We start from the raw sequence: 17,533 nt of genomic DNA, 5'->3' as shown, positions 1-17,533 counted from the left end.
AATGCCAAGAGTGTGCAAAGCAGTCATCAAAGCAAAAGGTGGCTACTTTGAAGAACCTAGAATATAAGACATAATTTCAGTTGTTTCAGACTTTTTTGTTAAGTATATAATTCCACATGTGTTAATTCATAGTTTTGATGCCTTCAGTGTGAATGTACAATTTTCATAGTCATGAAAATACAGAAAAATCTTTAAATGAGAAGGTGTGTCCAAACTTTTGGTCTGTACTGTATATCCCAGAAAAAATAAGTGAACACCAAGATCCCAAAAATAAAATTTTATTCAATAAGTAACTACAAATAAAACATTAAAGAGGTTGACCACTACTTTAGCATTGATGACTTATCCTTGGGATAGGTCATGAGTCTGATTGGCCGGGGTCCAACCCCTGACACCTCTGCCGATCAGCTGTTGACGGCAGCCGGAAGTGTTCAGTTGCAGAGCTGGCCATTTTCTGATAATGGGTATCGCACATCCGCCTCCTATTGATTTGAATAGCAGGCGGATGTGAAGTACCAAGCCTCGGCCACTATCAGAAGACAGCCAGCTCCTCCAGTGAGCACCTCCGGCCACCGCAGAGACCGATAACAGCTGATTGGAGTGGGTACTGGATGTCAGACCCCAATCTATCAGACAATGATGACCTATCACAGAGCTTCTCGATTAATATTAAGATGAAGATTTCTCAGAGGAGGATATGGACCATTAGGAATGAGACTTCCGCTCTATATAAATAGTGGATAATGATGATTTTTCTTGTTTTAGGGGAAGAAACTCCCTTCCAGTATTAGTGATGATGCTGAAGAAGGAGACGTCTCTGATGAGGATAGCGCCGATGAGATAGACGATGACTGCAAGTTAATTAATGGCGATGTATGTAAGATAAGATTGTATGACTGTCTATGAGCTGTAAGTAATGTCACACCGGTCCAGCTGGTGAAAATGACCCCAATATCTGCATATAGTGGCATAATAGTCAATTATAGTTTCATGTGAATAACTTTATGAACACACACGACCTAGGAGCCATTACCGGTCACTGTCTGGTTGCGATTCACTTTTTTTGTTCAAGTTGTCATACACTTGTGATCTTGAACTGCCATGATAAAAATTGGAATAGTTTCCCAAAAATCAGTATTAGTAACATAACATTTATGTTTATGCAGCAACGTCAGGTCATAGTAAATCATATTTATCAAACCTTGAAAACTTAGACTTATGGCCAGATTTATGGCAGTGGTCCATGTTGGATCATAGATTTGGTGTATCTTCTAGTTTTACAGCATCTTTGGTTGGTTCAGTTTATGGCAATATTTATGTCCATAGGATAGGGAGTAACTTTCTTATCGCTGGGGGTCCAAATGCAGGGGCGACCATCCTGTTACTGAATCCCCGCCCCGCACTGTGTTATGCATTATGCACAGTGCGGGGCAGGGATTCAGTAACAGGGTGGCCTCACTGCCCGCGCAGACTGGAACCCGGCATCAGAGCTAGGACGGCCAATGCTCTATGCGCCTGCTCCAGGCAGAAGAGCAGAGCGCAGGCGCCAGATTTCAGACTAAAACAGCGCTGAGGGGGCGGCGACAATCGCCCCAGAAGAGATGACTGACGGCAGTTGGGCGCTTCAAAGAGGAGGCTTCAGACCTGCCTCCAGGTACAAAGATAGGTATTTGAGCAAAATTATAAATACCTTTATTGTGGGAATATCAGCAACAAAAACTAAAAGAGTCACCTTGTTAGACTGCAGCATTACTGCTGCACAAGGTGGCTCTTTTAGTTTATAACAGCTGGAGGGGGTGACAGTGTCCCTTTAAGCTCCACGAAAAAGATGTTCTAAAGCTCTTGAGAAAGACAAGGAGGAGCACTTAGGCTGATGTGATTGCTGTAGCTCCGAGTGAGGACCTGCTTCACTTCATCGTTAATGCTCACAATGTAGCTCCCAAACCATCCTGCGCTACCATTAAGGTCAATGGAGGAGTATTGATCAGCGCCCACGTCACACGGCCTTGATTGTGGTTGTAAGCTTCAGCCTGGATCAGCAGGGCCCAGAAATACCAACGGATTGTGCAAACGTCTTTCTCTTGACATTTAGAGTCCGTTCAGTCTGTTCCTTTTTATAAGGAAAGGATGTAGTATAGTCCAGACGGAATTGGATTTTCTACATAGACGCTATGTACGGCCATTCCAATAATAGGCCGCTATCTACAGCCGGGGTAGAGGATTTATCGCTTTGTATGGATTATGGTCGATGCAAGAACAGGCAGCATATAGAAAATGACCATTTATATTGTGCTATTACAGAGGGAGAAAACTATTAAATGACAAGTGTGGCACAGAAATTGTGAAATGTATTAGTTACATTCAGCAGTGACACGTTCCAGGACCCCACAACCCCATCTGGAATCTCAGATTATGATTAGTGGTTTTATTTTTTGGATTTTGTATATATAGTTTATTTTAATATGGGAGTAATAACGAGTTACAAAGATAACAAGCGTGCAGCTGATGATATAACAAGTCATCAGCTCTCATATAAAGGGATTGTCCAGGACCCAAATATTAATGTTCTATCCTCAGAATAGGTCCCATATCTCAACTGCACAAGGGCTAAAGTGATAAGGGGGCCACTACCACCTCCAAAACAGGTGGAATTTTGCATAATTATGAGCAATCTTAATTAATGATCCAGCTTCATGGATTTCTGTCTTGGACCTTGAAAGTAACTTCATAGAGGAGCTAAAATGGCACAGTCTTGGTTATGCGGTGGGCAAATTGACCACTCGCTGTTTTTTTTTTTGAAGTTCCGGAGTGCTGCTTTCTTCTGTCCTGCACTGATGAAGCTACTGGGATTTTTGGGTAATCGCTGCACAATGATTTCAATTGTAAATAAAAAAATAAAAAAAATAGAAAAAATCATATTAAGGGCCATATCTTGGATCTGTAAGACTTTACCACTAAAAATATATGGGCATAATTTTTCACCACCATTTGTTTTTTTTATTCAAGGTTTAGAGGTTACTGTATAGCACATGGAATGCCCACGGCGACCTAAATAGAGGCTGTTTCCACCCTCAAAGGGTGTAGTAAATACGCAACTACAGTCATGGCTGAAAGTGTTGGCACCCTTTAAATTGTTACAGAAGATGAAGTATTTCTCCCAGAAATTTATTGGATTTACACGTTTTGTTTTACACCTCTTTATTTCCTTTGTGTGTATTGGAACAGCACAAAAAAGAGAAAGGAAAAAAAAAAGCAAATTGGATATAATTTCACACAAAACCCCCAAAATGAGCCGGACCAAATTGTTGACACCTTTCCTAATATTGTGGGTAAACAACTTTGTTTTAACCCCTTCATGACCCAGCCTATTTTGGCCTTAATGACCTTGCCGTTTTTTGCAATTCTGACCAGTGTCCCTTTATGAGGTAATAACTCAGGAACGCTTCAACGGATCCTAGCGATTCTGAGATTGTTTTTTCGTGACATATTGGGCTTCATGTTAGTGGTAAATTTAGGTCGATAATTTTTGAGTTTATTTGTGAAAAAAACGGAAATGTGGCAAAAAATTTGAAAATTTCGCAATTTTCACATTTTGAATTTTTATTCTGTTAAACCAGAGAGTTATGTGACACAAAATAGTTAATAAATAACGTTTCCCACATGTCTACTTTACATCAGCACAATTTTGGAAACAATTTTTTTTTTTGCTAGGAAGTTATAAGGGTTAAAATTTGACCAGTGATTTCTCATTTTTACAACAAAATTTACAAAACCATTTTTTTTAGGGACCACCTCACATTTGAAGTCATTTTGAGGGTTCTATATGGCTGAAAATACCCAAAAGTGACACCATTCTAAAAACTGCACCCCTCAAGGTGCTCAAAACCACATTCAAGAAGTTTATTAACCCTTCAGGTGTTTCACAGCAGCAGAAGCAACATGGAAGTAAAAAATGAACATTTAACTTTTTAGTCACAAAAATGATCTTTTAGCAACAATTTTTTTATTTTCCCAAGGGTAAAAGGAGAAACTGGACCAGGGACGTTGTTGTCCAATTTGTCCTGAGTACGCTGATACCTCATATGTGGGGGTAAACCACTGTTTGGGCGCACGGCAGGGCTCGGAAGGGAAGGAGCGCCATTTGACTTTTTTAATGAAAAATTGGCTCCAATCTTTAGCGGACACCATGTCGCGTTTGGAGAGCCCCCGTGTGCCTAAACATTGGAGCTCCCCCACAAGTGACCACATTTTGGAAACTAGACCCCCCAAGGAACTTATCTAGAAGCATAGTGAGCACTTTAAACCCCCAGGTGCTTCACAAATTGATCCGTAAAAATGAAAAAGTACTTTTTTTTCACAAAAAAATTATTTTAGCCTCAATTTTTTCATTTTCACATGGGCAACAGGATAAAATGGATCCTAAATTTTGTTGGGCAATTTCTCCTGAGTACACCAATACCTCACATGTGGGGGTAAACCACTGTTTGGGCACATGGTAAGGCTCGGAAGGGAAGGAGCGCCATTTGACTTTTTGAATGGAAAATTAATTATCTCCATCGTTAGCGGACACCATGTCGCGTTTGGAAAGCTCCTGTGTGCCTAAACATTGGAGCTCCTCCACAAGTGACCCCATTTTGGAAACTAGACCCCCCAAGGAACTCATCCAGAGGCATAGTGAGCACTTTAAACCCCCAGGTGCTTCACAAATTGATCCGCAAAAATGAAAAAGTACTTTTTTTTCACACAAAATTTCTTTTAGCCTCAATTCTTTCATTTTCACATGGGCAACAGGATAAAATGGATCCTAAAATTTGTTGGGCAATTTCTCCTGAGTATGCCGATACCTCATATGTGGGGGTAAACCACTGTTTGGGTGCACGGCAAGGCTCGGAAGGGGAGGCGTGCCATTTGACTTTTTGAATGGAAAATTAGCTCCAATCGTTAGCGGACACCATGTCGCGTTTGGAGAGCCCCTGTGTGCCTAAACATTGGAGCTCCCCTACAAGTGACCCCATTTTGGAAACTAGACCCCCCAAGAAACTTATCTAGATGCATAGTGAGCACTTATAACCCCCAGGTGCTTCACAGAAGTTTATAACGCAGAGCCGTGAAAATAAAAAAATAATTTTTCTTTCCTCAAAAATGATTTTTAGCCCAGAATTTTTTATTTTCCCAAGGGTAATAGGAGAAATTGGACCCCAAATGTTTTTGTCCAGTTTGTTCTGAGTACGATGATACCCCATATGTGGGGGTAAACCACTGTTTGGGCGCACGGCAGGGCTCGGAAGGGAAGGCACGCCATTTGGCTTTTTGAATGGAAAATTAGCTCCAATCATTAGCGGACACCATGTCGCGTTTGGAGAGCCCCTGTGTGCCTAAACATTGGAGCTCCCGCACAAGTGACCCCATTTTGGAAACTAGACCTCCCAAGGAACTAATCTAGATGTGTGGTGAGCACTTTGAACCCCCAAGTGCTTCACAGAAGTTTATAACGCAGAGCCATGAAAATAAAAAATAATTTTTCTTTTCTCAAAAATGATTTTTTAGCCCACAATTTTTTATTTTCCCAAGGGTAACAGGAGAAACTGGACCCCAAAAGTTGTTGTCCAGTTTCTCCTGAGTACGCTGATACCCCATATGTGGGGGTAAACCACTGTTTTGGCACACGTCAGGGTTCGGAAGGGAAGTAGTGACGTTTTGAAATGCAGACTTTGATGGAATGCTCTGCGGGCGTCAGGTTGCGTTTGCAGAGCCCCTGATGTGCCTAAACAGTAGGAACTCCCCACAATTGACTCCATTTTGGAAACTAGACCCCCAAGGGAACTTATCTAGATGTGTAGTGAGCACTTTGAACCCCCAAGTGCTTCACAGAAGTTTATAACGCAGAGCCGTGAAAATAAAAAATGTGTTTCCTTTCCTCAAAAATATTTTTTTAGCCCAGAATTTTTTTATTTTTGCAAGAGTAACAGGAGAAATTGGACCCCAAAAGTTGTTGTCCAGTTTCTCCTGAGTACGCTGATACCCCATATGTGGGGGTAAACCACTGTTTTGGCACACGTCGGGGTTCGGAAGGGAAGTAGTGACGTTTTGAAATGCAGACTTTGATGGAATGCTCTGCGGGCGTCAGGTTGCGTTTGCAGAGCCCCTGATATGCCTAAACAGTAGAAACCCCCCACAAGTGACCCCATTTTGGAAACTAGACCCCCCAAGGAACTTATCTAGATGTGTGGTGAGCACGTTCAACCCCCAAGTGCTTCACAGAAGTTTACAACGCAGAGCCGTGAAAATAAAAAATCATTTTTCTTTCCTCAAAAAAGATGTTTTAGCAAGCAATTTTTTATTTTCACAAGGGTAACAGGAGAATTTGGACCCCAATATTTGTTGCCCAGTTTGTTGTGAGTATGCTGGTACCCCATATGTGGGGGTAAACCACTGTTTGGGCACACGTCAGGGCTCGGAAGGGAAGTAGTGACATTTGAAATGCAGACTTTGATGGAATGGTCTGCGGGCGTCACATTGCATTTGCAGAGCCCCTGATGTACCTAAACAGTAGAAACACCCCACAAGTGACCCCATTTTGGAAACTAGACCCCCGAAGGAACTTATCTAGATGTGTGGTGAGCACTTTCAACCCCCAAGTGCTTCACAGAAGTTTATAACGCAGAGCCGTGAAAATAAAAAATAATTGTTCTTTCCTCAAAAATTATGTTTTAGCAAGTAATTTTTTATTTTTGCAAGGGTAACAGGAGAAATTAGACCCCAGCAGTTGTTGCCCAGTTTGTCCTGAGTACGCTGGTACCCCAAATGTGGGGGTAAACCACTGTTTGGGCGCACGTCGGGGCTTGGAAGGGCGGGAGCACCATTTGACTTTTTGAACGCAAGATTGGCTGGAATCAATGGTGGCGCCATGTTGCGTTTGGAGACCCCTGATGTGCCTAAACAGTGGAAACCCCTCAATTCTAACTTCAACACTAACCCCAACACACCCCTAATCCTAATCCCAACTGTAGCCATAACCCTAATCACAACCCTAACCCCAACACACCCCTAACCACAACCCTAACCGCAACACACCCGTAACCCTAATTCCAACCCTAATCCTAACCCTAATCCCAACCGTAACCCTAATCCCAACCCTAACCACAACTGTAACCCCAACACACCCCTAACCCTATCCGTAACCCTAACCACAAGCCTAATCTTAACCCTATTTCAAACCCTAGCCCTAATTCCAACCCTAACTCTAATTCCAACCCTAACCCTAAGGCTATGTGCCCACGTTGCGGATTCGTGTGAGATTTTTCCTCATGATTTTTGAAAAATCTGCAGGTAAAAGGCACTGCGTTTTACCTGCGGATTTAAAGCAGATTTCCAGTGTTTTTTTGTGCAGATTTCACCTGCGGATTCCTATTGAGGAACAGGTGTAAAACGCTGCGGAATCCGCACAAAGAATTGACATGCTGCGGAAAATACAACGCAGCGTTTCTGCACGGAATTTTCCGCACCATGGGCACAGCGGATTTGGTTTTCCTTAGGTGTACATGGTACTGTAAACCTGATGGAAAACTGCTTCGAATTCGCAGCGGCCAATCCGCTGCGGATCCGCGGCCAATCCGCTGCCAATCCGCTGTGGATCCGCGGCCAATCCGCTGCGGATCCGCTGCCAATCCGCTGCCGATCCGCTGTGGATCCGCTGCCGATCCGCTGCGGATCCGCTGCGGATCCGCTGCGGATCCGCTGCCTATCCGCTGCGGATCCGCTGCCGATCCGCTGCCGATCCGCTGCCGATCCGCTGCCGATCCGGTGCCGATCCGCTGCCGATCCGCTGCCGATCCGCTGCGGATCCGCTGCGGATCCGCTGCCGATCCGCGGCCGATCCGCGGCGGATCCGCTGCCGATCCGCTGCCGATCAGCTGCCGATCCGCTGCGGATCCGCGGCCGATCCGCTCTGTGTGCACATGCCATAACCCTACCCCTAACCCTAACCCTACCCGTAACCCTAACCCTACCCCTAACCCTACCCCTAGTTCTAACCCTAGTTCTAACCCTAACCCTAGTGGAAAAAGAAAAAAAAATATTTTCTTTATTTTATTATTGTCCCTACCTATGGGGGTGATAAAGGGGGGGGTTTATTTATTATTTTTTTATTTTGATCGCTGTGATAGAACCTACCACAGCGATCAAAATGTACCTCTAATGAATCTGCCAGCCGGCGGGCGCACTGAGCATGCGCCCGCCATTTTGGAAGATGGCGGCGCCCATGATGGAGGCGGACGGGGACCGGGAGCCTCGGTAAGTATAAGGGGGGGGAGATCGGGGCACGGGGGGGGCGTCGGAGCACGGGGGGGTGACATAGGAGCAGGGGGGGAGCGGGCAGGAGGACGGGGGAGCGGACAGCAGGACGGGGGAGCCGGCAGGCGGACGGAGGGGACCGGACCCTATAACGGAGCACTGGGGGGGCGATCGGTGGGGTGGGGGGGGGTCACATTAGTGTTTCCAGCCATGGCCGATGATATTGCAGCATCGGCCATGGCTGGATTGTAATATTTCACCAGTTTTTTAGGTGAAATATTACAAATCGCTCTGATTGGCAGTTTCACTTTCAACAGCCAATCAGAGCGATCGTAGCCACGGGGGGGTGAAGCCACCCCCCCTGGGCTGAAGTACCACTCCCCCTCTCCCTGCAGATCGGGTAAAATAGGAGTTAACCCCTTCACCCGATCTGCAGGGACGCGATCATTCCATGACGCCACATAGGCGTCATGGGTCGGATTGGCACGGGTTTTCATGACGCCTATGTGGCGTCATGGGTCGGGAAGGGGTTAAGCATGTGATGCTCGTTCAGACTTACCTATGGCAAGTAACAAGTGTGGGCAATATGAAAATCACATCTAAAACCAGATAAAAAGGGGAGAAGTTAAATCAATCTTTGTATTATGTGTCTGTGTGTGCCGCACTAAGCATGGAGAACAGAAAGAGAAGAGAACTGTCTGAGGACTTGAGAACCAAAATTGTTGAAAAATAGCTAGATGTTACAAGTCTATCTCTAGAGATCTTGATGTTCCCTTCTCCACGGTGCATAACATAATCAAGAAGTTTACAACCCATGGCACTGTAGCTAATCTCTCTGGACATAGATGGCAGAGAATGATGATGAAATGTTGCAACACAGGATAACCCGGATGGCGGATAAGCAGCTGCAATCAAGTTCCAAAGAAATTCAAGCTGTCCTGCAGGCTCAGGGTGCATCAGTGTCAGCACAAACTACCCATCGACATTTGAATTAAACAAAACACTATGACAGGAGACCCAGGATTTATCACTGCTGACAAAGAGACATAAAAAAGCTGGACTGCAGTTTGCAAATTGTACATGATTAAGCCAAAAACTTCTGGGGAAGCTTCTTGTGGACAGATGAGACCAAGATAGAGCTTTTTTGGTAAAGCACATAATTGTACTGTTTAGTGAAAAGGAAATGAGGCCTACAAAGAAAAGAACACCGTACCTATAGTCAAATATGGTGGAGGTTCTTAGAAGTTTTGGGGTTGTTTTGCTGCCTCTGCCACTAGGTACCTTGACTGTGTGCAATGTATCATGAAATCTGAAGATTACCAAAGGATTTGGAGTCACAATGTAGTGCTCAGGTCATGGGTCTTCCAGCAGGACAATGACCCCAAACATACTTCAAGAAGCACCCAGAAATGGATGTTAAAAAAAACCCAAATGCTGGAGAGTTCTGAAGTGGCCAGCAATGAGTTTGCATCTAAATCTCATTGATCACCTTGGGAGAGTTCTTAAAATTGCAATTGGAAGAAAGCGTCCTTCAACTAGGAGAGATCTGGAGCAGCTTGCAAAAGAAGAGTGCTCCAAAATTCCAGTTGAGAGGTGGTAAGAAGCTTTCTCATGTTCATAGGAAGCGATTGATTGCAGTTATTTATTCCACAGGAGGTGCAACCAAATATTAAGTTGAGGGTGTCAAGAATTTTGTCCGGACCCTTTTTGGGGTATTTGTGTGAAATTATGTCCAATTTGCCTTTTATCTGTCTTTTTTGTGGTGTTCTAATACACACACAAAGGAAATAAACCTGTGTGTAACAAAAGGTGTCATTGCAATATTTTTCTGGAACAATTTAAAGTGTGCCAACATTTTTGGACATGACAATATAAGACTCCATACATATACAGTGGGTTTGCCCAAATCCAAAGCTTCAAAACTAGAGCAAAATCTTTCTTGTGGATTTTCCACTGATTTTATCTTTTTCTTGCATTGCAAAGGCTGAATTTGAGAAATAAGCAACTAACATGCTGGGAATATTAAGATCTGCATGAAAATTTAGTAGAAGGTGCAGATGAGATTTTAAAGATCTTATCTGCATAGTCCATATAGCATAAAAGCAGCAATTTTTTCTGCCGTTTTTTGGAGCAGAAAATCTGTTGGATTCAATCAAAGTGGGTGCGAGTTAATGCTCACTGTCCATTTAAAAACAGTGCTAAAACTGTGCAGGGTTTTTTAATCCATTTTTTCCTAAAGGCTTCTATGGAGAGCTTGAAAAAATACATGTAAAATTGCATTTGTGTTTTTACGTGCAGAATCCTAGATTAAACACACGCCCCCCCCTCAAAAAAAAACCCAAACATTAAAAAATGCTACATACGGTAAATTAAAAAAATGCATTAAAAAAGAAGCAAAAGCAGAGTGAATTGCTGTTGCATACTATGGTGTGGAAAAATGCAGAAAACATACAACATAGAAACAAAACAAAAAAACAACACAGTGGAAGAAACATGGCCTTAGAGTATGCTTATATGCAACAATTTTTCAGCTTTTTTTCTGCTTGAAAACCACAGAGTATGGTTGGAAAAAGTCTGTGGAAATTCCAGGAGCATTTGTTGAATTTTTGCTACTTTTTTACCTGATGCTTTGCCTCTTTGATTTCAATTGTGAAAACAGCAGTAAAAACATAAAAACACTGAAAAAAAAAAAGCCAAGTCAAAAACACACCTATGAATGAGATTTTGCAAGAATAAAAAAATGCATGAATGAACAAAACAAAAACATCAAAAATGCAAAGTGTGAGCGCGAAGATGGCAAATCTATATAGAAAATCTGCAACAAATATATTACATGGCATTTCTCCTAAAGGGGGAAAGAGTCTAAAGTAATAACGCCTGTCCATACTCAAGAAGTATAATTTTTCCTTGCGGAGATTGACATGCTAAGCATGCCGAGATGAGGAGACTTAAAGCCGCAATGCTCCTCTGGGAAATATGCTAATTATGCAAATTGTCTATTCAGAGAGGAAGAGAACTAGAACTCTAGTGCCACCTATTGGAAGGTAGCGATCCTACTAGTCAATGTCGACCCTTTAACGAGCCCATACTGAAATCCTAAATAAAAGCGTAGTAGTATAAATTGCATAAAACATTTCTAGCAATAATGGTCCATCTTCTTCACCCACCACTCCTCCCCGGCCATCTTTCTAGATCTACCGTATCTTTTAGTTCTCTTGTGTTCTGCTCAAATCCCTTTGGCAGCATAAGTCGCCTCTGATTGATCTCGAGTTGACAGGAGAGGCGGGTGGCTTAATGAATTAGGAATAGGGCACAGATCCTTTAAGCTCATTTGTAAGACGGGGGATCGTCCTCTCTCCCAGACCTGTCTGGATGGACATGAAATACATTGGAGGAAGCGCTGAGGCTCCTGGAATATTTATTCCACACCGGCCATGTGTATATCTATCTGCTGGAGCGGTCTGTACTGCATCCTCCCTGGCCGACTGTAGACTCTAGTGAAGAAATCGTGTACTTAAGGTTTCATTACAAAAATATTATGACTCTGAGTATTTTATAAAAATATACAAATGGCCTCTTTGGTGAAGAAGAGGACTAGAACTCTAGCGCCATCTCTAGGAAGCAGCAATATTGACCCTTTAACAAGCCTTGCAATATGGCTTCGGATAAAAGCCAAACCAAAATCTCAATTTGTAGATATAGGGTTTCAGGGTTTTGCCCCTCATCAGCGCAACGGAAGAGATCTGATTTGGCTGGGTGAGAGACTTAAAACTGGGATCTAAGGGGTAAGGTTTGAGGAGCATGCATTGCCTATAAGTCTTCTTACTCTTACGTGCCAGGCCCGGCTTGTCACCTTACCTCTTAGGATACTTATCTGAAAACAATAAAAATAGATCCAGGATCATCACAAAAGAGTAAAATCTGTTATTAGGAATGTACATTAGTCTTAGATGACTTTTGTGATAACCTTATGTAATAGCACGACAATGCATTAAATGCTGTGGCTATAAGGAAACTGTCAGCAATCAGGTTAGTCGCTGTTCACAGATCTTGGAATAGTTTTTTTTTCTTGAAAATAGTTTGTGTGATTCATTAACCGATCAATGCTATAATTAACACATGAATATGTAACGATGGCCAATGCAACTTAGAAGAACGCTAGATGACCTCAGTTCCTCCCCACCCGAATAATCTTGCAAACATAGCGGAACTTAAATTTGTTCTAGACCAATAAGCCATTATGGACCACGTCATCAAACGCGTCATCCCCAACAAAGATGGCTGATTAGGCTTCATTCACACATGGGTTGGAGTCTTCGTTGCGGGAAAAATGGAGCAGAATTCCGTATTTTTTCCAGTAAAATGACCTACATGATGGAACTCGGATCCTGGTGATGTTCCTGGGTGTCATGTGATGGACCCACGCAGCAGACCTCTTTTCAAAAAATCGGCGGAACAGATATTAAATTCCCAAAAGTCATAATACTTTTTGCATAAGAATGAGTTGTGCAAAAGTTTTTCATTTTCAAATTTTCCAGATCAGTTAGTATAAACTGCAGTATTAATTAAGCCCTAGATGTTTCTCTAACACAGCAGGAAACGTGTAGGATGGTGAAATGAATTGTATAATAGAAGTTTCACTCATCACTAGTATTAATATATCTATAACTGTAGCTGACAATATTGACCCATCAGCAATTATGTCCTCATCAGTCCATCACAAATGGGAGACTGTCTTTGACCAGCGATACATGAGAATGGTGGCGGTATCATACACCGGTCATCAGCGTTGTCCAGACTAGGACTAGTATCTCTCTGTATGTTCATTGTCAAAATGTTTACTTTATTGTACACTATGCGGTATTAAAGTGGTTGTCCAGCCCATCCTTCCCCAATGAGTAAGTCATGTAACTTTTTGATATACGGTAGTTCAATCACCTCCCCCAATCTTTTGGTGACCTCTTTGGTTATAAGATCCAGCAACCTGATTTCTTGTGCTGGTAATTGAATTCACATGTCTGCAGAATTCAGTAGCTGGACAAACTGCCATTGTCTCCTGAACGAATAGCCTCAGTTACTCATTTAAGTTTTTTTGTGCATTTTATGTTTTGCTGTTTTTTTCTTTTCCCTTTTTTCTTTTCTCTTTTATTTCTTTTCCCTTTTTTCCTTTCCTTTTTTTTTCCCCTTTTTTCTTTTCCCTTTTTGCTTTCTATTCCCTTTTTTTCTTTTACCTTTTTTACTTTTCCCCTTTTTCCCCTTTTTTTCTTTTCCCTTTTTTCCCTTTCCTTTTTTCTTTCTTTCACCTTTTTTCCTTTTTTCTTTTCCCTTTTTCTTTTCTCTTTTTTTTCTTATCCCTTTTTTCTTTTCTCTTTTTTCTTCTCCCTTTTTTCTTTTCCTTTTTTCTTTTCCCTTTTTTTCTTTCCCTTTTATTTTCCCTTTTTTCTTTTCCTTTTTTTCTTTTCCTTTTTTCTTTTCCCTTTTTTCTTTTTTTCCCCTTTTTTCTTTTCCTTTTTGCTTTCTTTTCCTTTTTTTCTTTTCCCTTTTTCCTTTTCCCTTTTTTTTCTTTTCCCAGAAATGACCGCATTTTTGCCTATGGCTTGTACCTAACATTAATTATCATCTTCATGGAACAAAATGGAGCTGAGCTTCAATAAACAAGACCACTTCCATGGTCAACAGTGGGGCTGTTTCTGGGGGAAAACAATGCCAATATAGTCTCCTAATCCTAAATAACCCTGATGAATAGTTATTGCACAAACACATCTCAGATTGAATCTGCATTGGTTACTTATGAAAGTTACAGTGTTAAATTAAAATTGTATTTACCATTATCATTTACCTTCCATTTAATCCTGATTTGTGAATTTAATGCCAAAACTACAGTGAAGACTGACACGTCAATATAATTGAGACTATACATATTTATAAAATCTTGTGACTACTTCTATTTGACCGTACTGGTTGTCACCCAATTAAATAATTGTCACTTGCCATAAGTATGTAATTTGTTATCTAGTATAAATACCCCTGTTCTCCTGAATCCGGTGATGTTTTTCGTTTTGTTTCTGCGCCCCTCCATTCCGGAGATATGGCCAATTCTTCCCTGTACATAAATGTGGTCTTTTTATCCAAGTGGGTGTGATCCTCACCTCTTCTCTGTGGGTGGTTTCTTGATGACCATGTCCAGTTGGCTAGATTTACATTCAGTAAAAAATGGCCATATCTCTGGAATGGAGAGGCGTAGAAACAAAAGAAAAACATCGCCAGATTCAGGAGAATAGCGGCATTTCCACTAGATCAAGAAATGTATATTTTTGGCAAGTGACTAATTCTCTTTAAGAAGACAATTAAATATTAAAGACATTCTAGGCTACTCAGGGGTTTGTATTTGCAGATGCTACTATTCTATAATGTGGTGGGAAATGGTTTTCAATGAAAAAAATATAGATTAACGTGTTATTCACGTAATACACATATTGATTAAGTGATGGTTAAGATGTGCCCTGTAGACTAGACCTCTCCTCAATCCAAAATCTGAGCAGAGGATCTTTGTAGATCTAGTCTCATTAGCGGCTGGCAAATCCAATAGAATAAGATGTATGAACTGTAAGGATTCTTCTTGATACATTTCCATTCTTATGTGATGTTTGACTTTTTTGGTCTGTTTTTTTGTCTTTTTTTGTTTCCTGCTCATCGTTGCATGCGTATATGAAGTGGAAGGTACTGTACCCGACCCCTGATATGTCACTTAAAAGCCACCCATGTCACTTTCCTCAGTAGGTGTCTTTAACCCTTGTGACGCATTTGCTTGCAGGCCCGCGTTGTGATGACGGCTCATTAAAAGCCGAAATCCATCAATGTTACCAAACGCTTATGTCACTGGGAAAATGTCTGGAAGTTACTGAGGTGAACGAGATTGAAATGACAAATCCGGCACAGCTTCACTTCACGTCTCCTGTGGCATTTCCAATTTAATGTCTGTCTCTAACCTAGAAATATGGAGCCTGTGAATAACGCGTCCTCTCATTCCTGTGATGGGATGCAACCAAATAGTTTGGCCATAAAAAAAAAAATGACAAAATTTGATAGTTTACGCGGCAGGTGATTGATAGCGGAAGCAATATACTGCCGCCATGTAAAATAAATTCTCCAAATTATTCCTCTCGATCATAGTGTATTTCTTAGTTTAAACAATAAGCTGTTTACAAAAAAAAAAGTACCTTCCACATGTGACCTATATCTGCTCATTGCGCATGTGCCCACCAGATATGTTCAGATGGACGTCATCCGCTTCACTTACCTCCCAATCAGTGGCGAAACTACAGTCCCGTGAGCCCCTGAGCAAAATTTGGACCTGGGTTCCCACCTCCATGTTGGTCAGATGTAAAGGCTTTCGAAATTTATAGATCCTTTAAAGAAATACGTGTAATAGTGTCCCCCACCCTGGCCTCTTTTTGTAATAATCTTCCCCATCCTGTAATAATGTCCCCAGTCCAGGCCTTTTTCTGTAATAATGTTCCCCATCCTGTAATGATGTCTCTCAATAATGTCCTCATCCTCGCACATTTATTACAGCGCAGGGAGTCGGAGGGTCTCTGCACTACAATACACTTCATCTGAATGTGCGTCCTCGGAAACACATCCAGCTGAAGTTGGCCTTCTGCGACCGCCATCGTTACGCCTCTGCTCTCGATGCAGAAGCGAGCAGCACCAGACAAGGGCTTTAAGGGGGTTTCCCACTAAATACGTTTAACACCTTTCCACAGAATGGCAGATAAATGTATGATTACTGAGGGTCCGACCAGTGGGAGCAGTATTCATGCATGTGCATAATCAATGAACTAAGGGACTCCTTTATTTTGGATCATTAGGGGGACTCTGCGTTTGGGCTTCCAGCAATCATGTATCTATCTTGTCAATAAATAATTTTAGGTAATGCAAAAAAAACCAAAACCCTTAAAGTTTCTTCTTCCTTCTTACATTTGTTATTGATTCCCGGATAAATTGAGTTCTAATATAAAATGGCCAGCTCCTAATGTGTTAAAAAAAAAAAAAAAAAAAAGTCTAGTAGTGAGAATAAAAGTTTAGAAAGTTAAAGCGATGAGCGAGCGTGCTTGGATAAGGTGTTATCTGAGCATGCTTTTGTCCTTCTTGTGCCGTCTCCAAGATTACTTCCGATACTTCCCCATCTATCACAAAAGTTTGTAATACTAACAGCATATATTATTAAAGGGCAAACCCGCACAAAATCCGCATGCTGGCTCAGCTATTTCAGCCGTGCATGTCGTACTCTGAAACGAGGTGGCGTTTCAGTGAAAACATACTTTGAAAAGCCTCCCGGGGGCTATGCATCCTGGATGACATGTTTCCTGCGGATTCCCCCTGTCATGCCCTCCTTCAGTGCCAGATATCATGACACGTTCCCTTTAAATAGATCCCTTGAGCTTGGTGGGTTTGGTCTACTTACTTTGAAAATCCATGTCAGAATGGCTGCATAATCATAAGGTGAGTGTAACTTTAGATCTTTTTAAAATTAGGAAGGGAAGATTTCACAAAGCATTATACAGCCATTCTGACATTGGTTTTTATTTTAAAAGTAAGTACATCAGCCTCATCAGGTCTCAGAGATCTATCTAATATCATATGCAGCTTGCATTTGTTAAGTCAAGATATATATCAACAATTAGTTGCAAATGGCTCAAGATCAGATGATTTGCTGTCGCTGATGACTGCTACATGGATCTATGCCAAGGAGACTTAGCAGCCGGAGTGATCTGTGGCAGGTGGGCGACACTTCAAGTAATCTTATTAGGGGAGAAACATTCCAGGCTTTCTCCCTCCATCACAGCGTTCCACATCAGTAGCTGTTGATATTCTTCCAGACATAAGCATTGAAGATTTGGTAACAATCCGTGTGATTTCAGTGGCAGCTGTGACTTTTGTGCTTTTCTGTAGTTTTCCCCTTGTAGTTTTTCCCCTTGTAGTTTTGGAACAGATTTCCTTCTATCTTATAAAGATAAGAAATGCTAAGATTTCATTGTATCTTTCCTTGGGGGCAGGGGGGGGGGAAAGAGGAACATAGGATTGGGACAGTGACTTATACACAGTGGGTACGGAAAGTATTCAGACCCCTGTAAATTTTTCACTCTGTTTCATTGCAGCCAAATGGTAAATTTAAAAAAAGTTCATTATTTTCTCATTAATGTATACTCTGCACCCCATCTTGACTGAAAAAAAACAG

At 41.8% G+C, this 17,533-nt stretch overlaps 1 protein-coding gene across 2 annotated transcripts in view; it reads left to right on the top strand.

The window, feature by feature from the left end:
* Nucleotides 1–17,533, top strand: part of PLCH2 (phospholipase C eta 2) — a 694,774-nt gene that overhangs the window by 580,566 nt on the left and 96,675 nt on the right. For both annotated transcript variants that reach the window (XM_077250076.1, XM_077250077.1), the window contains one exon: nucleotides 766–873. In XM_077250076.1, the coding sequence (XP_077106191.1) occupies nucleotides 766–873 (108 nt within the window). The remainder of the gene's footprint in view (nucleotides 1–765; nucleotides 874–17,533) is intronic.

This window comes from Ranitomeya variabilis, chromosome 4 (genome assembly GCF_051348905.1).
Source record: "Ranitomeya variabilis isolate aRanVar5 chromosome 4, aRanVar5.hap1, whole genome shotgun sequence".
Classification (NCBI taxonomy): domain Eukaryota; kingdom Metazoa; phylum Chordata; class Amphibia; order Anura; family Dendrobatidae; genus Ranitomeya; species Ranitomeya variabilis.
The sequence above is the reverse complement of the archived record's forward strand: the minus strand, read 5'-3'. Positions and strand labels throughout refer to the sequence as shown.